The sequence below is a fragment of the Poromitra crassiceps genome, assembly GCF_964638095.1.
Source record: "Poromitra crassiceps genome assembly, chromosome: 29".
In the NCBI taxonomy this organism is placed as follows: domain Eukaryota; kingdom Metazoa; phylum Chordata; class Actinopteri; order Beryciformes; family Melamphaidae; genus Poromitra; species Poromitra crassiceps.
Genome location: NC_139641.1, coordinates 16841902 through 16868591, shown reverse-complemented (window position 1 = coordinate 16868591; position 26690 = coordinate 16841902). Strand labels below are relative to the sequence as shown.

The following is a 26690-nucleotide window of genomic DNA, read 5'->3' as shown; positions in this document are numbered from 1 at the left end:
GTGAAAAGAAAACAACTTTGAAAGCAGATTGATTTACCATCAAACTTAAAAACATCCTTCATCCATAATTTCAATAATCAACTCCATAACAGTTATTTTCATTGGATGACCTTATTTCTCAAATCAAATTAAAGATTAGTGCAGTGAGACTCAACCATAGCTAAAAACTATTTGCCATTTAGCCTTCAAACCTATATTTACAAGACTTTTAGTCTTATTCAAACTCAAACTGAAATTAAAACTTTGAAAACAGATTGACTTTGTTACACTAAAAAATAAATAACAATCCTTCATCCATAGTTTAAAATAATCAATTCCATAATATTATTTTCATTGGATGAGTTTATTTCTCAAATCAAATTAAAGCTATAACTACTGTTAGGTGTCCTAAACTAACTAACCCAGTAGTCTCTTTTTTTGGGGGGGTGGGGGGGGGGGGGGTGGGCAAGATTCATTTTTGGGTGGGCATAGCCCACCCCTGCCACCCCCTAAATCCGGCCCTGACTGCAGAAGGCGATATATGCCTGCAGAGGGCGATGTATGCTTGGCAACCTAAGTTGTTCAAAGTCATCCAGCTCTGTCTAGATGGCGTAGTGGAGGCTGAGGGCTTGGACCAAAAGCTTTATACTGTAGTGGAAACTGCGAAAGTAAGAAAGTCCTAATCACAGAGTATATGTAATCAGAGTATATGTAATCAGAGTATATGTAATCAGCTTGACTGAGTCAAGACCAAGACCGAGGGGGGCAGCCACTGATTGGTCAGTTACAGTAGCCTATGTAATTACCTGTATGATGATACAGTATATGATCTTATGTGGAGTATGCTGTTAATTAACAGAAGCATTAGTCTATAGTGGTTATGTTAAAACATTTATTTTCAAGTTCAACCACAAAATGTTCAGTTCTTTTCATTATTATTGGTTTCATTTTCTTCACTCACTGGTTTTCTTAACTTACTTTAATCAAATTTACTCAAAAAAAGATTTTTTTTAAACAATAACAACAACATTAACAAGTAAAAGGCAGTACCTCTAAATTCTATTTTTCTTTGTATCTGTATCCTATTACTATTTTCTATTGCAACTGCAGGATTTTATCTACATCTATACATCTTCAAAATTTAAACAACAGCAACTTCAGAACATACAAGGAAAAAAACAGACATACAGAAACAAAACTGAAAACTGATTGTACAGTCCGTCTGTTGTGTCTGAACGCTGTCTGAGTGGCAGACAGTGGAGGTGCTCTTCAGCAGGTGCTTAGATGCAGCGGTGTTTCTTCAGACTATCAGACCGAGGGAACGTTCTCTTACAGCCATCACACCAGTAGCCTGTTCCAGTGTGGATGCGTTGGTGTGTTGTTAGGTTACCTAACCTACTGAACCTGCTCCCACATTGGTCACAGCTGTAGGGTTTAGCTCCAGTGTGTATGCGTTGGTGTCTTGTTAGGGTACCTAACTGACTGAAGCTGCTCCCACATTGGTCACAGCTGTAGGGTTTAGCTCCAGTGTGAATGCGTTGGTGTCTTTTTAGGTGACCTAACTGACTGAAGCTGCTCCCACATTGGTCACAGCTGTAGGGTTTAGCTCCAGTGTGAATGCGTTGGTGTGTTGTTAGGTGACCTAACTCCCTGAAGCTGCTCCCACATTGGTCACAGCTGTAGGGTTTAGCTCCAGTGTGTATGCGTTGGTGTTTTGTTAGGTGACCTAACTCACTGAAGCTGCTCCCACATTGGTCACAGCTGTAGGGTTTATCTCCAGTGTGAATGCGTTGGTGTCTTTTTAGGGTACCTAACACACTGAAACAGCTCCCACACTCCTGACAGGAGTAGGGCTTCTCTCCTGAGTGAACTTTCTGATGACGCTTCAACAGATGAAGTTTTGTGAATGTTTTGTCACATTGATCACAACGATGACATCTGGGTCCACTGGTGCCTGTCTGTTTCCATAGAGAAAGATACAAGGAAAGAATCAGGACAGAGACTGTGTGTGTGTGTGTGTGTGTATGTCTGTGTGTGTGTGTGTGTGTGTGTGTGTGTGTGTGTGTGTGTGTGTGTGTGTTGCAACATCAGTGATATGTTTTCTCACCTCTCCTGAAGGATTCATCTTGACAGTGTTCCTCTCCTCCTCTGCCAGATGTCTCTCTTCCTGCCAATCAGCTCTGACATGATCAAAACAGACGGTAAGACAGGGAACGCCCACACAAAGAAACAACAACAACAACAATAATTATAATGTGTTGATGTGTTTGTAAACATTTGCAAATTAAGTTTGAAGATATTGATTTTAGCTCTATAGTTGCAGAAGGTGAAACGTCACTGTCTACACTTCCTACTGTTTGGTTAGTGGTCTCTTTATGCTCTTCTAGTTAAGCTGTGGGCGAGGCAATTCTGTGATTTCTTGTAAATAAGTAAGGTAACGCTTTAGAATACAGCCCGCAAATAAGCATGTAGTTATAGTATAACTACGGGGTTTAAAGAGTGTAGTTATAGTATAACTACGGGGTTTAAGGAGTGTAGTTATAGTATAACTACGGGGTTTAAGGAGTGTAGTTATAGTATAACTACGGGGTTTAAGGAGTGTAGTTATAGTATAACTACGGGGTTTAAGGAGTGTAGTTATACTATAACTACGGTACACTGCTTGTACCCCGTAGTTACATTATAAGTACAGTGTGGTACCCCGTAATTAGGCTATAAGTACAGAATTGGTCCCCTGCTTCAGAATACAGCCCGCGACCCCGTAGTTACCCTGTAAGTACAGTGTGGTACCCCGTAGTTATATTATAAGTACAGATCTTGTTACCCTCTAGTTAAAGTCTAAATTCACTCCTTGTACCCCGTAGTTATACTATAACTATATCTTGTTACCCTCTAGTTAAAGTTTAAATTCACTCCTTGTACCCCGTACTTATACTATAACTACACTCCTTAAACCCCGTAGTTATACTATAACTACACTCCTTAAACCCCGTAGTTATACTATAACTACACTCCTTGTACCCCGTAGTTATACTATAACTACACTCCTTAAACCCCGTAGTTATGCTATAACTACACTCCTTGTACCCCGCAGTTATACTATAACTACATGCTTATTTGCGGGCTGTATTCTAAAGCGTTACCATAAGTAAGTTGTGGTCTTGAATGCATATAAAAACTCTGCGTTGCGTAATTTTGACAAGCGGGTAGAGGATGGTGTTACTCGCAGGGCTGCCATGCAGGCAGTGTAAACGCATGCATGGTAAAGTCCTGTACACCAGTGTTCCTTCCTTATGTAGTAAAGCAGTTCACTGGACAGGCAACCTGTCAATCATGCCCAAAACATAGTATTTTCTTTCATCTACCGGTATTTGACTCTAATATAATATATTATATAACTCACTAAACAAGTGAGTTATAGAACTCGCTCATTTAGTGAGTTATATAACTCACCAAAACAAAACCGTGTTTTGAACCAGGCTGTAAACATGTTTAATCCTGTTGTAAAGAGAGGCATTTTAACATGGGGGTGAACAGGGACTGACTGGCTTTTGGAGCCAGCCTCACATCATGGCCATTTGAGTAACTACAGATTTCATCACTTCCGCATAGCTTCATCTGTCCAAGTCTGAGCTTGCCGCCTGCTAAAAACATGCTAGAAGATTGTCGCCTTCAACAGTATACTAGAAATATCATTTCTAGACCTGCCACAAGATAGAGTACTGTGCTGTGGCTGATCCTGCTGCCTGTGCTCACATAAAAGATGAAAATCATAAAGCACAAACCACAACACTTACAGTAACGTTGCTTCTGCTGCTGGAGTTCTGTCTCCACGGCACCTCTGAGATCAAACTCTACAAGATACAAATTCATTTAGATTATATTAGCCTATTGTCTCCCTTAGGATACATTTGTCTTTATTTTATGTTGTGTTAATTATGTGAGTGTATTGTTTGATGTCAGTACAATCATTCATTATTATTATTATTATTATTACACTACATTCATAGCCTAATTGAATAAGTATTTAGGTACATGTAATTTATACATGGTGAGAACCAGTGTTGGGCAAGTTACTTTCAAAATGTAATATACTACATATTACTAGTTACTTTCATTTGGAAGTAATAAGTTACTTTACAATAGTACTGTCTGTGTAGAGTAACTCGTTACTTATTACACTACTTTTGCATTACTTTCACCAAAACAACAGCAGCAGCAGAATGACATCGCCGTCCCGGAACCCAAAAAATCATTTCAACTGCCTTGAAGTCAGTGTAAACAATCCAACATTCTAAATGTTATTTTCCTTTGTTATTGTCATCTATAGTGGTTATTTGCATAAAAACACACGTGCTTTGATTAAAAAAGAAACTCAATTTGTAACTTGAGTTACTTGACAAAGTAACTGGTATAATATTACTGAAATCCTATAAGTAATAAGTTATATTACTGAGTTACTGCTAAAAGTAATATATTACATGTAATATGTTACCTCCAACACTGGTGAGAACACATTTTCAACATGGATGAACAAACAAGTACTGTATACAATAACATTACAAAATGCGGAACCCCGCAGCAGTAAGAGTTGTGCCAGACAAACGTTAATATCTCAAAAACTATACACCACATCGCTTCTATTTTTACATTCTGAGTGAGAGCAGAATTAGCTCGAGTTTGATGACATATGCATGTCGTGTTAAAGTTGTGTGAACTACTACTTACTTAGATTATTCATTCGCTCCAGAGTTGAACTTCTTCCTGGTTTCAACACAAGCGTGTGGTTGAACTTCTTCCTGGTTTCAACACAAGCGTCTCTCTCTCTCTCTCTCTCTCTCTCTCTCTCTCTCTCTCTCTCTCTCTCTCTCTCTCTCTCTCTCTCTCTCTCTCTCTCTCTCTCTCTCTCTCTCTCTCTCTCTCTCTCTCTCTCTCTCTCTCTCTCTCTCTCTCTCTCTCTCTCTAACATGTGAGCCATGCATGTCAGCTAGATCATAATTAAACAAAGTCTACAATGATCAACAATCAATCAATAAGCAGTCAATCAATTATTTTACTCTGACAGTACCTTAACAAAGTTCTTTGCCAATAATTCGGCTTCATCCTTACCTTCTACTATTATATTTCCTCCATCTTTCATTATAGGATATCCATATTCTTTCCTATTACCAGACATTTTTTTAATCATAACCCATACTCGCTCTAACGGCGTGGTCCTTCCTAATGAATCACAACTGAACTTGAGCCTTCAGAACAGGACGTGGATCCAGTGTATCGTGGCATACAGCCCATCTGTGTTTCCTTCAGAGCCTATACGATGCAGGCCTGTCCCCTCAGTCCCTGAAGGTGTACGTGGCTGCAATCTCTGCCTGCCACATGGTCATTGATGGCAGGGGGGGAACCTCTTCCTGACCTCTGGGTTCATGAAGGCTGTTCACAGGTTATGCCAGGTGCACTGACACTATTATTAAGTAGGGGGTGCTGCAAGGGACTTGAAGATTTTTTTTTTTTTTTTTTTTAACTTTTAGCCATATTTAGAGGAATATTTAATCTTAAATTAACATTAGGATTATACTGTTGTGATGTCATTCAGTATCTTCTCCTTTTCTCACTTACTTTCATGTAACCATCTGCTTTCCCTTTAGATCGTTTTACACTACAACAGACAGCAACACAGAAGAGTTCATTTACTGAACTTATTATTATGGAGAACCAGACTATGATGAAAGTCAAACACTTTTGAAGACAGCGAATGAAATAAGATTGGAGCTGAGAAGCACAAACTGTTTTTTAATGCATTTTGTTGGTGTTAATATAAACACAGGACAGCCAAATCAGCCAAATTGTATTTTTTAATGAGGTGATTGCCCTAATTACCTAATGATGTGATGTCATCACTGATGGTCTATTGCATGTTCACCCCAACTGTAATTATGACATCATCACTGTCGACTCCTCACTGTAATTATGACATCATCAGTGTCGACTCCTCAATGATGACATCATCAATGTAATTAAGACATCGTCACTGTCGACTCCTAACTGTAATTATGTCAGCGGTGATGTCATTAGTGATGTCCACCTCCCATGGGGGTAGAGTGGGTGGGTCTAATACCCCATTCAAGACAACTCGGACCGCCGGAAAAAATGGGTTCCGACCTGTAAAAAGTGAATTGAACGGTCGTTCAGGCCAGAATTACAGCTCGGAAATTCGGGTATCATTCAGAGCTCCGGTTTCTCCGAGTTGACGTCACAGCCACATCACAATGGCAACTTGCATCGTTAATCATAATCACAAAATTATTATAAAGACGTTTGTTGACGTTTTAACACACAATTTGAGGTCTTAATGATGTAATGTTAACGTTTCATATGTGTTTGTGTCATCTGTGTTTCGCTCTGTGTGAAATTCAACATTCAGCATGTTTGGTTAGCATTGTTAGTTAGTAGGTAGCTACCATGCTAACGCGGGTTGCTATAGCAACAGTTTGGGTTTTCCCCACGAGCGGGAGGTGCAGCGTGAACGCAAATCTGTCCAGGCCGGAGGTTCCGTGTTGAAACTTATGGCGGTCCGAGTTGTCTTGAATGCGGTATAACTCCCGGGGGGAAGGCGTTCAATTTCCACCGGGGGGTGGTCCTAGTATAGAAAATTGAGGGTGTGATACTTGGAGGTCTGATACTTTGAGCGGTATCAAGATGCATCGTGGAATCAAATCTAATTATTGACAGATGAATTGTAATGGAATGGTGAGGCCAGTGAAGATTCACAGCCCTACAGTAGCTCTCACAAACTCCAGCTGCTGAGAAGGCACCACATATCCTCTAGATCAAAGTTCACACTGGTCCTTCAGGACCACAGGAGAAAAGACAAAGATGAGTCAATTCTGTGTTAGTAACTCAGGACCTTCACATAACAGTGATCAATCTAAAATTAAAAGGGCCGGATTGACATGTCAGTTAGGGGTGTCAAAAATAATCCATTATAAGATGCATCGCGATGCGGACGTGCACGATTCTGCATCGATTCACAAATGTCAAAAATCGACATTTAATTTTTTTTTTTTTATAATCGAATAAAATATAATGGATAACATGCAGTTGTTTATTTGGATCATAATACAATGCAATTCCAAATTCACTTATTTTAAAAGTAGCCACACAGTGAGAAAAAAGAAAGTGAGAAAAAATAAATCGGGTATTGGGGAAAAAAAGTGATGCATCGATTTAAGATGCATGGAGATGCATCGATAATCGTAATCGAATTGAATCGTAGCCCTCTGAATCGTAATCGAATCGAATCGTGAGGCCAGTGAAGATTCACAGCCCTAATGTCAGTCAATCCAGCTCTGGTCCACTAGCTGTCTACTCTGCATCCTGTGTGAGACACATATATCATTTCAGATATTAAAATATTTTTGGTTGACATGAGTGACTGACTGTGTAGATGGAACACCAGATTATGATGAAAATCAAACACTTTTCAAGGAGAGTATTCAAATTCAAGCATATTCCTGCACAACAAAGCACAAAAACATCCACATACATGAACACTCAAATCCCCCCTCCACCACAGATAGCAATTAACAGTTCCCACACATGTTCATGGATAAAATTTCAAAACTTTTCCATGACTTTTCAAGGATCGATAATATAATCTCCATGTAATGTGAGGCGGTGACTCTGAATCAATAGCAGAAATTATTACCTAGGACAAATAGGACACAGCTGCTCTTTATGAGTTTTGGGTGCTTTAGTGTCACTGCATCATAGAAGCTATTGAACTAAAACAGGAATTTTCCATACAAATATTAATATAAAATACAAGCAGCACTAAAATCAACACCTATTAAGAGCTACATTACATCACCAGCTACAGATAAATAAGATACATTTGCCGCCATGTTACATTACATGGAAGGTCATTTCATTCAACACAATTTCATGACTTAAAACAGATTTTACTAATTCCATGACATGAAATCCCATGACTTTTGCAGGTTTTCCATGGCCGTGGGAACCCAGAATTAAATTTTCACTCTCCTGTGTGGACTTTCATGTGTCTCTGCAAGTTTCCTTCATGACCAAAACCTTTACCACAGACTGAGCAATTAAATTGTTTAACTCCTGTGTGGATTATCATGTGTCTCTTCAAGTCTCCTTTCTTACCAAAACCTTTACCACAGACTGAGCAATTAAATTGTTTATCTCCTGTGTGGACTATCATGTGTGTCTTCAGATGTTCTTTCTGTCCAAAACCTTTAGCACAGACTGAGCAATTAAATTGTTTATCTCCTGTGTGGACTATCATGTGTGTCTTCAGATGTTCTTTCTGTCCAAAACCTTTAGCACAGACTGAGCAATTAAATTGTTTATCTCCTGTGTGGACTACCATGTGTCTCTTCAAGTCTCCTTTCTTACCAAAACCTTTACCACAGACTGAGCAATTAAATTGTTTATCTCCTGTGTGGACTATCATGTGTGTCTTCAGATGTTCTTTCTGTCCAAAACCTTTAGCACAGACTGAGCAATTAAATTGTTTATCTCCTGTGTGGACTACCATGTGTCTCTTCAAGTCTCCTTTCTTACCAAAACCTTTACCACAGAGTGAGCAATTAAATTGTTTATCTCCTGTGTGGACTATCATGTGTTTCTTCAAGACTCCTTTATGACCAAAACTTTTACCACAGACTGAGCAATTAAATTGTTTATCTCCTGTGTGGACTATCATGTGTCTCTTCAAGTGTTCTTTATGACCAAAACCTTTACCACAGAGTGAGCAATTAAATTGTTTATCTCCTGTGTGGATTATCATGTGTCTCTTCAAGTCTCCTTTCTGACCAAAACCTTTACCACAGAGTGAGCAATTAAATTGTTTATCTCCTGTGTGGACTAGCATGTGTCTCTTCAAGTCCCTTTTACGACTAACACCTTTACCACAGACTGAGCAATTAAATGGTTTCTCACCTGTGTGGATTATCATGTGTGTCTTCAAGTGTGCTTCATTACCAAATCTTTTACCACAAACTGAGCAGCTAAAGTGTTTCTTCCCAATACCTTCACTGTTTTTCTGTGAGCCTAAACCTGACTGAAGTTCACTAGTTTCCACCCATTCATCATCATTGTCTTCAGTCTCAGAAGAGTCTGAAGTCTTGTCATCACTAGTTGGTTGTGAATTACTAGCTAGATGTAAGTATATAAAGTTCCTGGCTGGTTCTGATACTCCACAGTCCTCTTCATCAGCTTCTGTTTTCATCCGTTCAGTTGAGCAGGTGGCTACAGGCTCTGCCTCTCTGTTCTCCTCAGTTTGGCTTTGATGAAGCTGTGAGTACTGAGGTTTCTCTTCCTCAACTTCACTCTTCACAGAAACAGCAGTGAATGGGAACATGTTGATATCAGCCTCATCCAGTCCTTGAAGCTGTTCTCCCTCCTGACTGATCCAGAGTTCCTCTTTAATGTCTGGGGGCTCTGGGTCCTCCTGAAGCTTCTGTTCCTCTTTAATGTGTGGAGGCTCTGGGTCCACTTGAAGCTGCTCTCTCTCCTGACTGGTCCCGAGTTCCTCTTTAATGTGTGGACCCTCCTGGTCCAGACTGGGGCTCCACTCCAACACATCAGGGGGAACTTCTTTAATAACCCACAACAGCTGCTGGAAGTCTGGAGATATGGCTACTCTATGTAACAGCACTACAGGATTTAAAACAGTGTCCAGCTTTCCTTGTTGCACATTCATTTTTGAACGAGAAGATTCTAGCCTGATAGACTGAATTGTTAACTCGTCACACTCCATTTCCTTCTCCAGAAGCAGTCAACTCAGTGGAGTGGGAAGATCTCAAGGTCTGGACTCAGGCAAAGAAGCTTCCTCCTCGTAATCTATCTTCTTCCAAACAGCCCAAATATCTCTTCAACGGTTAGTTAGTCACTAGTTCAGCAACGCTGTCGGGTTTTGTATTTGACATTATAGACATTTCCAAAAAGTTCCACAGGAACTTTTCCTCCTGAAGATTTACTGACAACGCTGTCCTTCAAAGTTCCAACAACAACGTTAGCTCCAATAGCTACACAGCTAGCTAAACCATTCTGAGTCCATAAGAAAGATGAGCTTCTCCTACCTCTCGGTGCTAAACGAGCCTCGTCTCAAGTTGATATATTTGTTATTATATCATCAATACGCCTTCTGTTGGTCAATTACAGCTGTAAATTATGAAACGAGGGGGAAATCCGTAAGTGTACCCAAAACGTTTAACGCCCGCTGTGTTGTGTCAGCAGCGAGCTAGCGAATATAAGAAGTTCCGGTGTCGGCCTAGAGCCCGCCCTAGACAGGAAACAAGCTGCGGAAACAGCTCGTTCACTTGAGAATCAGACACAACGAATAAGGAAATAAAACGGCAAACAACTAGCCTCAACGCGAGACTCATCAGTCATTAACAAACAGAAACCTTCCTCGGCAGTGACTACTGGAGAAATGGGCTAACACTATTTATACAACTTGTGTTGATGTTGTTTTTATCTAGCTAATGTAACCTCGCCGCGTCACCCTAACGGTAACAACGGTTGCGCACTTATTTCCGGTATTGTTTCCCGTTTTATTGGTTTACGCCCCTATGGGCAAAAGCCGAATATGATTGGATGAACGTTTGACGCTAGGCCAATCAGAGGCAGAAAGAGGCGGGTCATGCCTTCGCCTAGCCCCCAGCCAGCGGCAGCGTCATGTGATTTGTCATCACGCGGATTGATTCGCGGAAGTAAACAGGACGGAGAGAAAAAGCAAAGCGACATGATGGAAATGTTGACATTCGTGAACTAAATCAACCCAAACACAAAGAGATCAAAGTGAGTTTTGATGTTGACATCATGTGAACTGGTTCTGCGTGTGTTGTCGTCGTCTGTAGCTTTGGATGTTGTTGCAGCAACATCGACGTTAATCAGAAAAGCTCATGTTAGCAGGTTTGCTGTTAACATTAGTTTGGTCATTGTAGAAGGTTATGGGCCAAAAACAGCAAAGAGAAACAACAGTAGGACTGTTTTTAGGGTGTGTGTGTGTGTCTGCATGTGTTGAACAACTGTTTAAATGAATCGTATTAGTCAAAGTCACGTCAAACTGAATGCCTCAAACTGTCTTGAATTGTTCAGTTCGCCCATGTGAAAACGTTGTTTCCTGGTGAAAATACATGACAGTACATACATTCTCACCTCATCCTGTGTTGTGACAGGACTACAGCTGTTAATACTTAACAACAGCAATCATACCAATACTAGCAGTCATACTCTGTTGATGAAAGGGCTTCAGACTTACCCTCAGGCTCTTTCAAATGTTCGTCTCAGGATTCAAGATTCAACATGTTTATTGTCACTCCGTAGTACAAGTATCACGTGTGAAATTCTTGTGCTGTAGACTCCGTTACAACATAGTGCAAAATAACAGGGCATATAGATGCAGGAAAACAAGAGAAACAACAAGCAATAACAGTAAACCTTGTTCCTTTTCTTTTCTAACATAGACACCTTAACACATAATTAAACATTCTGTTTGCACAGGTGCAAATAACATAGGCATAATTATCATATGTAATGGTAGCAGCTACTACATGATTGTTTATTTGTGTGTGTTAAGGAGTCTCGTGGCCTGCGGGAAGAAACTGTCCCTCAGGCGATTTGTTCGTCAATTAGTTTGCCCCACCCGACCCTACCTGTGACTTCAAAGTGCAGAAATAAGGTGAGTTTAATGCCCAACACAGATTGTCTAACGAAAAAAGCATGGTCCATGAGAGGGCTCTTACTACCGTGAAGTCCTGAGACGAACATAGAAAGAGCCTGAGGGTAAGGTTCAGACCAGTGCCTTGCTCCAGGACGCTTCAGCCAACACTTGAGCCCAGGCCATCTGGTTGAAGGTCTCAAAAATGGAATACATTAACCTTGATCAGACTTGCCAACATCCTGTGTTGTTCTCGTCTAAACAGGAGTATCAAAGCACTAACGCTCCAGGATCACAGGGTCAAGGTGGGGCCTGTCTCTGCATCATCAGCATTCTCCTCCCCTTCCTGCTGCTGCCATGTTGGACTTCCTGGCGGAGAACAACCTGTGCGGTCAGGCCGTCCTCAGGATCGTCTCAAGAGGAAACGCCATCATCGCCGAGCTGCTGCGCCTCTCTGAGTTCATCCCCACCGTTTTCAGGCTCAAAGACAAGAGTGACCAGCAGAAATATGGAGACATCATCTGTGACTTCAGCTACTTCAAGGTATGGAATGGATCAGACCACGGCTGCAGTCCTGGAGAGGTTTCAGTAAGATGCTAGTGTTGCTGTAATGAAGGGAACCAACCACCGGTCAGCCTGTGACTCATTTTAGGGTCCCCACCCCAAGTTTAAGAAACACCAGATGAGGGTGCTTGAAACTGGGGTGAATTTGACTGTCATGAAACTGGACACATTTAGGAATACAGTCATGTTATATTCATTATTCACCTCTGGGGGGAGATACATTTAGCCTGGTAAAAAACAAACTGATCACGTGAGGTCACATTCTGTTTCACACGTATCAGTCTGACATCACAGCAGATCCATATTGGCTGCAGTGAGTTTTCCCAGAGTCCAGCACAAAGTGAAACATTTTCACTCAGCTTATGACTTGTGACTATACAGTATATAGTATATATATATATACAAAAAAACAGCATATGAGCCGCTGTGTGTTGGAAAATAAGCTATTTACAAGACATAAATACAAGCATTTCATGCCCTGTTTTCCTCGTTTTCAGGTCACAGTTCAAAACTGATGATGGTTTCTGCTGATGCTAATCAAACCGAAGTTGTCAGGGTGACTTAAAAATCATATTTAAATCTGGAAATAAGGTCCAGCGTGTAAAAAAAAAACAGAATTCTCCTTTAATAGCCCTGAGCCCTGTACTACGAAACTAGTTTAACAGATCCGCGATAAGTCCCTTTGATCTGGTTTGACTGAACAGGATCAAAGCTATCTAGTTAACTGATACTACGACGCTGGTTTTTTACTAGGTAAGTGGACCTGGGATCTGCCTGTGCACGCGCACGTTTTTCGCTCGTGCACAGGCGCGCGTCCACGCGAAAGAGGTGCACTAGCCAATCACATTATGAACAGCTGAGTTTATCCACGCCCACACCCATTTCCACACCCATTTCCTCGTTCAATGAAGCGCAGTGCATGATCAGAGTTTTAGCGGATATTTAATGTATCCGCGATTTAATGTCAGAATGAAAATCCGCGTTGGATAGTCTGCTGAAGGGCTGTCTAAAGCAGCAGCTTGTATTCACATCAGTCATTTGATTTACTTTGATCAGCGATTGATACAGCTGCATTGATACAGGCAGCAGCAACAAATCTAAATGTGTAATCTCAGTCTATACATTTCCACAATCTGTAAGCCTATTTAGACCATAGATTTAGAAACGCATGCTCAATGAATAATGATCTCTATCACTCATGTGTGTGGTTGCACTGATCGAATAATTCATATATAAAATAGCCTAGTATAAAGCCTAATAGCCTACTATAAAAGAGAAAACTGCTGAACTGAATTGAGACGATGCGAGCATAGTTATCATTGATAAAAACTAGCCTATTTTTGCTCATATATTGGCATACAGCCTACAGGACACAGTTCGAGCTGAAAGATGCAAGAATAGCCTGCATATTTAGTATTGGGGCTATCCATATTTATCCCATATCTATATTATATGTATAGGCTTTTCTGGCATGTAGGAGAATATCACCCTCACTCCATTTGAGGGTCCATTCATGATATGCGCCGCGGTGATTAATAGTGATCATATTTCTCCACGCATCGTTGAGCTGTTAAGACATAAAGTGGTAAGTAGGCTTAATTTAATTATGTAGCCTACAGAGCCACAAATGTTTTTCTTGTTATATTCTCAGTTGACTGCAATCTATTTTTCATATGGCGATCTTATATGAACGGTGAGTGACTCCAGAGAGCCGATTATATGGGTCTGTCATGGATTTTGATCTTATCCTCTGAAGCTAACCTGGTCGCGACCAGGTTAGCTTTGCAGCGTCAGTTGCCATGGTGATTGAAAGTTAACTTGCTTTGTAGTACGGCTAAACCAGGTTTAAACTCAAACTTACTCGGATAAGGCATTAAACTAGCTTCGTAGTACACGCTACTGGTGTCAAATTGAGACTGGCGTTTATTTACCAAAACATGTAGCCAAGAGACCCCGCGTCTATTTGGGACCTGCATCAATTTGGGACTTGGCTTTTATTTGAAGTTTTACGGTATATATAGATAGATATAGATGGATATTGTAACGGCACAGGCGAGGCTGGGTTCAAACCCGAGGTCTCCAACTTACAAGCCCAACACGTTAACCATCCGACCAAAGGGACAATCCCCTTGGCCAAGGACCAACGTGCTCGCTTTATCCACCCAGACCCAGGATCACTACTATATATATATAATATGTTGGTTCTCCTCCAGGGTCCAGAGTATTACGATGGGAAGCTGGAAGCCAAACCAGAGCTTCAGGACCTGGATGAAGAGTTCAGAGAGAACAACATTGAGATCCTGTCACGCTTCTATCTGGCTTTTGAAAGTGTCCACAAATACATCGTGGACCTTAACAGGTGAGGCAGGAGATGAGTGACCAGGAGTTTGGTTCAGTTCAATTTGAGGCCCTGTTTACACGGCAACGCTCCCTGCATAAAACTGCAAACTTTTTTTTTTAGCGTTAGTGCCTTCCTTTTACACAGCAATGGCGTTCTTGGGGCCTGAAAACAGGTCCCAGAGTGGAATTCTTTGATAACGCCGCCCCTTACTGTCACCGTTTAAAGTGGCAAAACACAATTCAGGTGACCACACAGCCCTCCTTTGCCATGGAAGACAATGATAGACAATAGGAGCATTCAATTAACAAGTGAATCACATTGGCATTCAACAAACGTGATAACGAGTTGCTAAAAACACATGATCTGTGTTAAGTGCCCGCTATTAACGTCACGCATATTAATTAATCATATTAATTAATCACTCCCGCATTAAATAATTGAAGACATCTCACAGCCAGATGCATTTCCTCAAGTCCCACTTGTGCTGCAAAGAAAAGCCGTCTTTTTTTATGGGGCTTTACTGGGTTTTAATTCTGTAATGGACCAATCTGGAGCTGTTTTCACCAGTCGTGACTTCTCTGTCACGCTATCGTGTGGAAAATTCATTTAAAGTAGAATCCTATCAAGCTAAATCAATCAGTTAGAAATAGAAAGACTATAGGAAGCTAGTGGTTTTCACCTTCAGAATTTAAAAATTAAAGCAGTAATTAACGCCACGTTAACATGATTCATATTGAAATAAAACAGGTCTGAAGGATTTAGGTTGAAAAGTTTCAGAATACAAATTGTTCCAATGGCACAAGAGTAGCCTACAAATGTGCTAGTATGCATGCTTAACCGGTGTTACGATGATGAGGGGCGGGGCCGGCGCCAGGATGAAATGACTAAAGGCCTAAACAGACTCGTCCGTCCGCCTCGAATTGGAGCCGTCTGCCGGCGCCAGCGAGCCCTACACGCTAGGACGTCACTACACCCTCCCTCCTGGAAAATGGCGGCGATTGAGTGCAAGGCAGTCTGAATGAAATTGAATGTAACGTTCCCAATTCTATGTATTCAATTCTAAAAAACGACCCTCAACATTTGGGAAGGCTAAGCCACACAACTAGTTCGTTATAATCTAACGTCATGCTTCGAAGACGACTTTACGACGATGAGGACGGTAAGGACTGCTGACGTCACATTTTCGAGCAGCCCCCGTCAGCCGACGGCGTCACCCTCCCCGCATGACGGCGCTCCACCCGCCGTCATACGGGGAGGGCGGGGCGAGGCTCTGACGGACGAGTCTGTTTAGGCCTTTAGGGGGCGGTTATAACTGGGGAGGGGGCTGATATTTTTATATCGTAAAACATAGGTGATATACCCGCTATGCCTATTTCTGGACTTTTTAACCATAATAACCTCTGAAAAGCGCAATAACAACACAAGAAAGACTACTATTCAAAATCAAATAAAACATTTATTTCACAGCAGCAGATGAAGGCATTAATAGAGCTGAGCTTTGCATAACGTGAAATGCGGGACCTGCCTGGAGCACTCTGAACATATACTGTATGTCTATATGAAAAGTCATAGAATAAACAATTGCTCCAAAAATCAACAAAAACTAAACAAAATAATAGCCAGTCAGTGCCAGGTTCATTAAATTAAAGAAATAAAGGGATCAGATGCGTTGTCTCCGTCTTTCTGCCCTTGTGACAACCAAAGCACAGCAAATAGCGCTTCCCTGCCAATTCTGAAACAACAGAGCTATGTTTATAGGAGGTAGCCTACGTTAACTTAAACTGATCAAATTTGATGAAGACTGCAGCAACAGCAGGCGAAACATGTCGGGTACAAACATTGCCTAACTGGCCTTTATAGATGAACTATTCTAAAAAAATATATATATAAAAAAAAAAAAAGTTAATCCCCCCGATTTTTTTTATCCCATTTTTATCCCCCATTAGTGCTCATTTAATTTATTTATCCTGGTTGCTGCTCCACCCTCTGCCGATCTGGGGAGAGCCGAAACTGGCTCCATGCTTCCTCTGAGACATGGGCAGTTAGCCAGCCGCTTCTTTTCACCTGACAGGGGAAGCTTCACTGGGAGGACATAGCACGTGGGAGGATCACGCTATTCCAACCAGTTCCCCTCCCACTGAACAGGCGCCCTTAACGACCAGAGGAGGAACCACATTAGCAACCAGGATATTGCATGTTTTGGTGAAGGGGGTTCCTATATGAAGGAAACCCCCGGGAGGCACGGGGAGAACATGCAAACTCCACACAGAAAGGCCCTTTTGACGACCCCACCCGGGCGGTGGGCACTCGAGGACATGCGGATGGGCACGCATTCCTTCAGCGTTCACAGCGTCGCAGGTGGGAATCGAACCAAGGACCTTCGAGCTGTAAGCCCCATAACAAGTTGACATGCAGCCTGCAACAAGGAGATGCTCAGTGATTGAGGGACTCAATCAATACAAGAGGATTATGATATGATTATTATTTCTTCTTCTCTCCAGATATTTGGATGACCTGCATGAGGGTGTTTATATTCAGCAGACCCTGGAGACTGTGCTGCTCAATGAGGATGGAAAGCAGCTCTTAGTAAGTACACAAGCGCCATGCACATGCACACGCACACGCACACAGACACACACACACACACACACACACACACACACACAAACAAACAAACACACACACACACCAGGCTTTTTTCTAAATGGCCAATGGAGCCGACAACATTCCAGAATTCCGACCTTATAGAAAATTTACCGGCCCAGTCAAAATGTATTGAAAAAAGATAGATGTAATCATTTCTTAAATACATAACATATTATTGTATATTTTTAGCAAACAAAATCTTCATTTTAAATCATTTTTGTTGGCATTTATTTAAAAATAATGATCTAACTATTCACTGCGCTCTGCGCTTGCAGTGCAAAGGGAGCGAGCCGCACACCGCTCCTTATTTCATTAATTCGGTTCGGGTTTGCAGGCCCGTAAATATTAAACAATAAAACACAAAAAAACAAAAGCTATTATCCAATCGTCCAACAAATTATTATTATAGTATTTTATTATAGTGAATGAACTCTTCACAAACTTTGTGAACTGAACAGTTTGTCATAATTCCTAGTTAATTAAGCCTAAAGAAAGACACTGGCAGGCCAATTAAATGTCTCTTTGCATCCAATAACGTGAAATTAAATAACTTGAAAAATAATCTAAATTAAGAACCAGTTCCCTACCTGTAGCAAGCCAGAGCTGAGACGTGCAGTCAGTCAAACTTTTAAAAGTAGCCTATATTTTCTGAAGCGGTCTATATTGACACGATGATGAGGTTATTAAAAGCCGGTTGACACGCGGGCATCCAACTCGCTTTAAGAACGGACGTATAGCCTACTTCACAACACGAGAATATTTGCTTTACTTTAAACTGAAGGGCAAAGATAAGAATATTAGCCTTGTGTTACCTGTAGCCTACATCTGAGAACAAAATCCCTTGTTGCGTGTTGTGAGCTTTGAGATGATGCTCCATAAAGTCGTTAAATGGCAAATTAACTGAGGTTCTAGTAGGTTATTTATGCTGAAACAACGTTGACATAAGTAGGCTAAATTAAATAATAATAAGCTTTACAACCTGTCAGAGGACCTCTCTGTTGCTGCTTTTCTCGCAATACGCCTGCAGCAGTTTCTTCATGATCAGCGCTCCGCTGCATGTGCAAAGCTGAAGCCACTTGCGATTCTTATCATTACCCAACTTTTCCTCACCGAGTGAGGCGGCTTCTCATGGCTGGTTGGATGTTGTTCTGGAGCATCGTTACATAAAAAGAACTGGCTGAGGGATGTCTGCGTTGACATGTTGGTCTCTTGAGTCAAGCCAAATCGCTGTCGGCCGCAGGATGCTGCAGTGTGCAGCTTTTGCGTGGCGCGTTAACAGTTAAAGAGCGTCTGCTGTATTTTTCACCCCTTTTCATAACAGCGGGGCAAAAATATATAATATATTTAAGTCTATATATATTCCTGCACAACAAAGCACAAAAACATCCACATACATGAACACTCAAATCCCCCCTCCACCACAGATAGCAATTAACAGTTCCCACACATGTTCATGGATAAAATTTCAAAACTTTTCCATGACTTTTCAAGGATCGATAATATAATCTCCATGTAATGTGAGGCGGTGACTCTGAATCAATACCAGAAATTATTACCTAGGACAAATAGGACACAGCTGCTCTTTATGAGTTTTGGGTGCTTTAGTGTCACTGCATCATAGAAGCTATTGAACTAAAACAGGAATTTTCCATACAAATATTAATATAAAATACAACCAGCACTCAAATCAACACCTATTAAGAGCTACATTACATCACCAGCTACAGATAAATAAGATACATTTGCCGCCATGTTACATTACATGGAAGGTTATGCACAGGAAGATTACTGTAACCATTTCATTCAACACAATTTCATGACTTTTCCTAAACTTTCACAGATTTTACTAATTCCATGACATGAAATCCCATGACTTTTGCAGGTTTTCCATGGCCGTGGGAACCCAGAATTAAATGTTCACTCTCCTGTGTGGATTTTCATGTGTCTCGGCAAGTTTCCTTTATGACTAAAACCTTTACCACAGACTGAGCAATTAAATTGTTTATCTCCTGTGTGGATTATCATGTGTTCCTCCAAGTGTTCTTTACGAGCACAACCTTTACCACAGACTGAGCAATTAAATTGTTTATCTCCTGTGTGGATTTTCATGTGTCTCTTCAAGTGTTCTTTACGAGCAAAACCTTTACCACAGACTGAGCAATTAAATTGTTTATCTCCTGTGTGGACTATCATGTGTATCTTCAAGGATCCTTTATGACCAAAACCTTTACCACAGACTGAGCAATTAAATTGTTTATCTCCTGTGTGGACTATCATGTGTTTCTTCAAGTCTCCTTTACGACCAAAACCTTTACCACAGACTGAGCAATTAAATTGTTTATCTCCTGTGTGGACTATCATGTGTCTCTTCAAGTCCCTTTTACGACCAAAATCTTTACGACAGACTGAGCAATTAAATTGTTTATCTGCTGTGTGGACTATCATGTGTATCTTCAAGTATTCTTTACAAGCAAAACTTTTACCACAGACTGAGCAATTAAATTGTTTATCTCCTGTGTGGATTATCATGTGTCTCTTCCAGTCTCCTTTCTGCCCAAAACTTTTACCACAGAGTGAGCAATTAAATTGTTTATCTCCTGTGTGGACTATCATGTGTGTCTTCAAGCATCCTTTCTTACCAAAACCTTTACCACAGACTGGGCAATTAAATTGTTTATCTCCTGTGTGGACTACCATGTGTCTCTTCAAGTCTGCTTTATGACCAAAACCTTTACCACAGACTGAGCAATTAAATTGTTTATCTCCTGTGTGGCCTATCATGTGTCTCTTCAAGTTTGCTTTACGACCAAAACCTTTACCACAGACTGAGCAATTAAATTGTTTATCTCTTGTGTGGACTATCATGTGTCTCTTCAAGCTTCCTTTATGACCAAAACCTTTACCACAAACTGAGCAGCTAAAGTGTTTCTTCCCAATACCTTCACTGTTTTTCTGTGAGCCTAAACCTGCCTGAAGTTCACTAGTTTCCACCCATTCATCATCAGTCTCAGAAGAGTCTAAAGTCTTGTCATCACTAGTTGGTTGTGAATTACTAGTTGGTTCTGATACTCCACAGTCCTCTCCATCAGCTTCTGTTTGCATCTGTTCAGTTGAGCTGCTTGCTAGAGGCTCTGCCTCTCTGTTCTCCTCAGTTTGGCTTGGATGAAGCTGTGAGTACTGAGGTTTGTCTTCCTCAACTTCACTCTTCACAGGAACAGCAGTGAATGGGAACATGTTGATATCAGCCTTATCCAGTCCTTGAAGCTGTTCTCCCTCCTGACTGATCCAGAGTTCCTCCTGTTCCTCTTTAATGTGTGGGGGCTCTGGGTGCTCCTGAAGCTGCTGTTCCTCTTTAATGTGTGGAGGATCTGGGTCCTCCTGAAGCTGCTGTTCCTCTTTAATGTGTGGAGGCTCTGGGTCCTCCTGAAGCTGCTCTCCCTCCTGACTGATCCAGGGTTCCTCCTGTTCCTCTTTAATGTCTGGGGGCTCTGGGTCCTCCAGAAGCTGTTCTCCCTCCTGACTGATCCAGAGTTCCTCCTGTTCCTCTTTAATGTGTGGGGGCTCTGGTCCCTCCAGAAGCTGCTCTCCCTCCTGATTGATCCAGAGTTCCTCCTGTTCCTCTTTAATGTCTGGGGGCTCTGGTCCCTCCTGAAGCTGCTCTCCCTCCTGATTGATCCAGAGTTCCTCCTGTTCCTCTTCAATGTCTGGGGGCTCTGGTCCCTCCTGAAGCTGCTCTCCCTCCTGATTGATCCAGAGTTCCTCCTGTTCCTCTTTAATGTGTGGCACTGGGGGCTCTGGGTCCACTTGAAGCTGCTCTCCCCCCTGACTGGTCCCGAGTTCCTCTTTAATGTGTGGACCCTCCTGGTCCAGACTGGGGCTCCATTCCAACACATCAGGGGGAACTTCTTTAATAACCCACAACAGCTGCTGGAAGTCTGGAGGTATGGCTACTCTATGTAACCGCACTACAGGATTTAAAACAGTGTCCAGCTTTCCTTGTTGCACATTCATTTTTGAACGAGAAGATTCTAGCCTGATAGACTGAATTGTTAACTCGTCACACTCCATTTCCTTCTCCAGAAGCAGTCAACTCAGTGGAGTGGGAAGATCTCAAGGTCTGGACTCAGGCAAAGAAGCTTCCTCCTCGTAATCTATCTTCTTCCAAACAGCCCAAATATCTCTTCAACGGTTAGTTAGTCACTAGTTCAGCAACGCTGTCGGGTTTTGTATTTGACATTTCCAAAAAGTTCCACAGGAACTTTTCCTCCTGAAGATTTACTGACAACGCTGTCCTTCAAAGCTCCAACAACAACGTTAGCTCCAATAGCTACACAGCTAGCTAAACCATTCTGAGTCCATAAGAAAGATGAGCTTCTCCTACCTCTCGGTGCTAAACGAGCCTCGTCTCAAGTTGATATATTTGTTATTATATCATCAATACGCTTTCTGTTGGTCAATTACAGCTGTAAATTATGAAACGAGGGGGAAATCCGTAAGTGTACCCAGAACGTTTAATGCTCGCTGTTGTTGTGTCAGCGAGCTAGCGAATATATGAAGTTCCGGTGTCGCGTGATTTCTAACCCCACATAGGATAAGCAATAACCACGCCCTGTGGCGCCGGGATTGGCCAGGAGCATTGAAGCTTGGGACTAAAGCACCTGGGGTTTTTCATCTTTTAAAATAAAGATGTTTAAAAAACTATTGCTTGTTACATTTTCAGTGCTGTACCTTTTCTCTGGGTAAGAATTGAGCTTGAAATGAACGATAATGATACATTATATTATATGAGCTATGAACGTGAACACAACGTTTATATTATTGCATGTTTTTGTAGATTGTGTACATTGTGTAGATTACAATTATTATGCTTATTATTAGTATTACTATGCTAAGGAAGGTAGGTGACCATAATTCATTTCAATGTCCGCTCTCGAAATCGCTCTCCGTTCTCAAGAGCTATTCAGTTTGTTTATGAAATCGCTGGGCTGCGTGCCCTCCAGTGCAGAGCCTGCTCCAGTGTTGCTCCTGGCCAATCCCAGCGCCACAGGGCGTGGTTATTGCTTATCCTATGTGGGGTTAGAAATCACGCTCCGGGCGTCGGCCTAGAGCCCGCCCTAGACAGGAAACAAGCAGCGGAAACAGCTCGTTCACTTGAGAATAGACACAACGAATATGAAAATAAAACGGCAAACAACTAGCCTCAACGCGAGACTCATCAGTCATTAACAAACAGAAACCTTCCTCGGCAGTGACTACTGGAGAAATGGGCTAACACTATTTATACAACTTGTGTTGATGTTGTTTTTATCTAGCTAATGTAACCTCGCCGCGTCACCCTAACGGTAACGGTTGCGCACTTATTTCCGGTATTGTTTCCTGTTTCCTTGGTTTACGCCCCTATGGCCAAAAGCCGAATATGATTGGATGAACGTTTGACGCTAGGCCAATCAGAGGCAGAGAGGGGCGGGTCATGCCTTCGCCTAGCACCCAGCCAGCGGCAGCGTCATGTGATTTGTCATCACGCGGATTGATTCGCGGAAGTAAACAGGACGGGGAGAAAAAGCAAAGCGACATGATGGAAATGTTGACATTCGTGAACTAAATCAACCCAAACACAAAGAGATCAAAGTGAGTTTTGATGTTGACATCATGTTAACTGCTTCTGCGTGTGTTGTCGTCGTCTGTAGCTTTGGATGTTGTTGCAGCAACATCGACGTTAATCAGAAAAGCTCATGTTAGCAGGTTTGCTGTTAACATTAGTTTGGTCATTGTAGAAGGTTATGGCCCAAAAACAGCAAAGAGAAACAACAGTAGGACTGTTTTTAGGGTGTGTGTGTGTCTGCATGTGTTGAACAACTGTTTAAATGAATCGTATTAGTCAAAGTCACGTCAAACTGAATGCCTCAAACTGTCTTGCATTGTTCAGTTGGCCCATGTGAAAACGTTGTTTCCTGGTGAAAATACATGACAGTACATACGTTCTCACCTCATCCTGTGTTGTGACAGGACTACAGCTGTTAATACTTAACAACAGCAATCATACCAATACTAGCAGTCATACTCTGTTGATGAAAGGGCTTCAGACTTACCCTCAGGCTCTTTCAAATGTTCCTCTCAGGATTCAAGATTCAACATGTTTATTGTCACTCCGTAGTACAAGTATCACGTGTGAAATTCTTGTGCTGTAGACTCCGTTACAACATAGTGCAAAATAACAGGGCATATAGATGCAGTAAAACAAGATAAACAACAAGCAATAACAGTAAACCTTGTTCCTTTTCTTTTCTAACATAGACACCTTAAAACATAATTAAACATTCTGTTTGCACAGGTGCAAATAACATAGGCATAATTATCATATGTAATGGTAGCAGCTACTACATGATTGTTTATTTGTGTGTGTTAAGGAGTCTCGTGGCCTGCGGGAAGAAACTGTCCCTCAGGCGATTTGTTCGTCAATTAGGTTGTCCCACCCGACCCTACCTGTGACTTCAAAGTGCAGAAATAAGGTGAGTTTAATGCCCAACACAGATTGTCTAACGAAAAAAGCATGCTCCATGAGAGGGCTCTTACTACCGTGAAGTCCTGAGACGAATATAGAAAGAGCCTGAGGGTAAGGTTCAGACCAGTGCCTTGCTCCAGGACGCTTCAGCCAACACTTGAGCCCAGGCCATCTGGTTGAAGGTCTCAAAAATGGAATACATTAACCTTGATCAGACTTGCCAACATCCTGTGTTGTTCTCGTCTAAACAGGAGTATCCAAGCACTAACGCTCCAGGATCACAGGGTCAAGGCGGGGCCTGTCTCTGCATCATCTGCATTCTCCTCCCCTTCCTGCTGCTGCCATGTTGGACTTCCTGGCGGAGAACAACCTGTGCGGTCAGGCCGTCCTCAGGATCGTCTCGAGAGGAAACGCCATCATCGCCGAGCTGCTGCGCCTCTCCGAGTTCATCCCCACCGTTTTCAGGCTCAAAGACAAGAGCGACCAGCAGAAATATGGAGACATCATCTGTGACTTCAGCTACTTCAAGGTATGGAATGGATCAGACCACGGCTGCAGTCCTGGAGAGGTTTCAGTAAGATGCTAGTGTTGCTGTAATGAAGGGAACAACCAACCAACCAACGGTCAGCCTGTGACTCATTTTAGGGTCCCCACCCCAAGTTTAAGAAACACCAGATGAGGGTGCTTGAAACTGGGGTGAATTTGACTGTCATGAAACTGGACACATTTAGGAATACAGTCATGTTATATTCATTATTCACCTCTGGGGGGAGATACATTTAGCCTGGTAAAAAACAAACTGATCACGTGAGGTCACATTCTGTTTCACACGTATCAGTCTGACATCACAGCAGATCCATATTGGCTGCAGTGAGTTTTCCCAGAGTCCAGCACAAAGTGAAACATTTTCACTCAGCTTATGACTTGTGACTATACAGTATATAGTATATATATTTATACAAAAAAACAGCATATGAGCCGCTGTGTGTTGGAAAATAAGCTATTTACAAGACATAAATACAAGCATTTCACATGTTGCCCCGTTTTCCTCGTTTTCAGGTCGCAGTTCAAAACTGATGATGGTTTCTGCTGATGCTAATCAAACTGAAGTTGTCAGGGTGACTTAAAAATCATATTTAAATCTGGAAATAAGGTCCAGCGTGTAAAAAAAAAACAGAATTCTCCTTTAATAGCCCTGGTGTCAAATTGAGACTGGCGTTTATTTACCAAAAGATGTAGCCAAGAGACCCCGCGTCTATTTGGGACCTGCATCAATTTGGGACTTGGCTTTTATTTTAAGTTTTACAGTATATATAGATAGATATAGATGGATATTGTAACGGCACAGGCGAGGCTGGGTTCAAACCCGAGGTCTCCAAATTACAAGCCCAACACGTTAACCATCCGACCAAAGGGACAATCCCCTTGGCCAAGGACCAACGTGCTCGCTTTATCCACCCAGACCCAGGATCACTACTATATATATATAATATGTTGGTTCTCCTCCAGGGTCCAGAGTATTACGATGGGAAGCTGGAAGCCAAACCAGAGCTTCAGGACCTGGATGAAGAGTTCAGAGAGAACAACATTGAGATCCTGTCACGCTTCTATCTGGCTTTTGAAAGTGTCCACAAATACATCGTGGACCTTAACAGGTGAGGCAGGAGATGAGTGACCAGGAGTTTGGTTCAGTTCCATTTTAGGGCCTGTTTACACGGCTAACGCCGCCCCTTACTGTCACTGTTTAAAGTGGCAAAACACAATTCAGGTGACGACACAGCCCTCCTTCACCATGGAAGACAATGATAGACAATAGGAGCATTCAATTAGCCCAATACAGCCTTATGGCACAAGTGAATCACATTGGCATTCAGCTGTTTTCACCATTCGTGACTTCTCGGTCACGCTATCGTGTGGAAAATTCATTTAAAGTTGAATCCTATCAAGCTAAATCAATCAGTTAGAAATAGACAGACTATAGGAAGCTAGTGGTTTTCACCTTCAAAATTTCAAAATTAAAGGAGTAATCTATAACTGGGTAAATAAAAATCAGGGCCGTCGTGTTAAAATGGACTTTTAGTTGTCTGTGTTCTGTGTGTTCTGTGTATTTCAGACAAACGTTTTTGCAACATGCATCAATAAGGCGGCGTGCACACACAGAGCGTGTCAACGCACGCGGAAATCATGTTGAGAGCGCTTCCATTGAGCATAAAACACAAAACACAGTGTGTTTTTTCTGTGCTTTGTTTAGTTTTTCCCTGCAGTCACGTGCACTACAGTTCAGGATCAGGACACAATGAGCACACAGACGGTAGCCATCTAGTTTGGTCTGTTTGATGTTGTCGATTGTTCACACTGTAAACATGAAAGCCAGATTATTGGCAATTCTGGCAGCAGCGGAGGTTGAAGATCCCCCCTGTCAGGAGAAGGAGTAGGAGGAGCGACATTGATGAGCAGCGCGCTTTTCCTCCAAACGCCTAACTGGCCTTTATAGATGAACTATTCTAAAAAATAAAATAAAATAAAAAAATAAAGTGAGGGGGCAGGAAATTGAACTGAGGATGTAAAGCCCCCTGGCGCCCCCTGGTGGTGCCGGGCCCGATGAGGGGGTCCTTGGAAAATGTTCTCCCCTGTAACGCCGCGGTCCCTGGCCCCAAAAAGTGTATGAACCCCGGCTGAACCCCGACACCGGCCTTCTCCTCCATGTGTTACTTTGTCATCGCCATGGAAGCCCCATAACAAGTTGACATGCAGCCTGCAACAAGGAGATGCTCAGTGATTGAGGGACTCAATCAATACAAGAGGATTATGATATGATTATTATTTCTTCTTCTCTCCAGATATTTGGATGACCTGCATGAGGGTGTTTATATTCAGCAGACCCTGGAGACTGTGCTGCTCAATGAGGATGGAAAGCAGCTCTTAGTAAGTACACAAGCGCCATACACACACACACACACACACACACA

General features: G+C 42.0%; 2 protein-coding genes across 6 annotated transcripts in view; both read left to right on the top strand.

The window, feature by feature from the left end:
- Positions 1 to 10712: 10712 nt before the first annotated feature.
- LOC310800123 (WASH complex subunit 5-like) lies at positions 10713 to 19432 on the top strand. 3 transcript variants are annotated; one of them, XM_083662696.1, is made up of 6 exons: positions 10713 to 10806; positions 11588 to 11689; positions 11934 to 12211; positions 14446 to 14591; positions 17075 to 17159; positions 19102 to 19432. In XM_083662696.1, the coding sequence occupies exons 3-6, from the start codon at positions 12026 to 12028 to the stop codon at positions 19183 to 19185; spliced, it is 501 nt and encodes a 166-aa protein (XP_083518822.1). In that variant the 5' UTR covers positions 10713 to 10806; positions 11588 to 11689; positions 11934 to 12025; the 3' UTR covers positions 19186 to 19432. The 3 variants fall into 3 exon arrangements, with proteins under 3 accessions (XP_083518822.1, XP_083518824.1, XP_083518823.1); XM_083662697.1 differs by having other exon boundaries at positions 10755 to 10806; positions 11591 to 11689; XM_083662698.1 differs by lacking the exon at positions 11588 to 11689 and having other exon boundaries at positions 10726 to 10806.
- A 1885-nt stretch (positions 19433 to 21317) lies between these two features.
- washc5 (WASH complex subunit 5) overlaps positions 21318 to 26690 on the top strand; it is a 37446-nt gene continuing 32073 nt past the window's right edge. Inside the window, exons 1-5 of one of the 3 annotated variants that reach the window (XM_083662518.1) lie at positions 21318 to 21407; positions 23627 to 23728; positions 23973 to 24250; positions 25231 to 25376; positions 26562 to 26646. In XM_083662518.1, coding sequence (XP_083518644.1) covers positions 24065 to 24250; positions 25231 to 25376; positions 26562 to 26646 — 417 coding nt within the window. In that variant the 5' untranslated portion in view covers positions 21318 to 21407; positions 23627 to 23728; positions 23973 to 24064. Of the gene's footprint in view, positions 21408 to 22754; positions 22848 to 23626; positions 23729 to 23972; positions 24251 to 25230; positions 25377 to 26561; positions 26647 to 26690 lie in introns of those variants that run through there. The other 2 variants (XM_083662517.1, XM_083662519.1) reach the window with 2 other exon arrangements.

Excerpts from the sequence above, each read along its gene's own strand:
- LOC310800123 (XM_083662696.1), top strand. The coding sequence starts at position 12,026 with ATGTTGGACTTCCTGGCGGAGAACAACCTGTGCGGTCAGGCCGTCCTC. Across the intron at positions 14,592-17,074 it reads TACATCGTGGACCTTAACAG|ATATTTGGATGACCTGCATG; the intron begins GTGAGGCAGGAG and ends TCTTCTCTCCAG. Across the intron at positions 17,160-19,101 it reads AGGATGGAAAGCAGCTCTTA|GTTTTCCATGGCCGTGGGAA; the intron begins GTAAGTACACAA and ends TGACTTTTGCAG.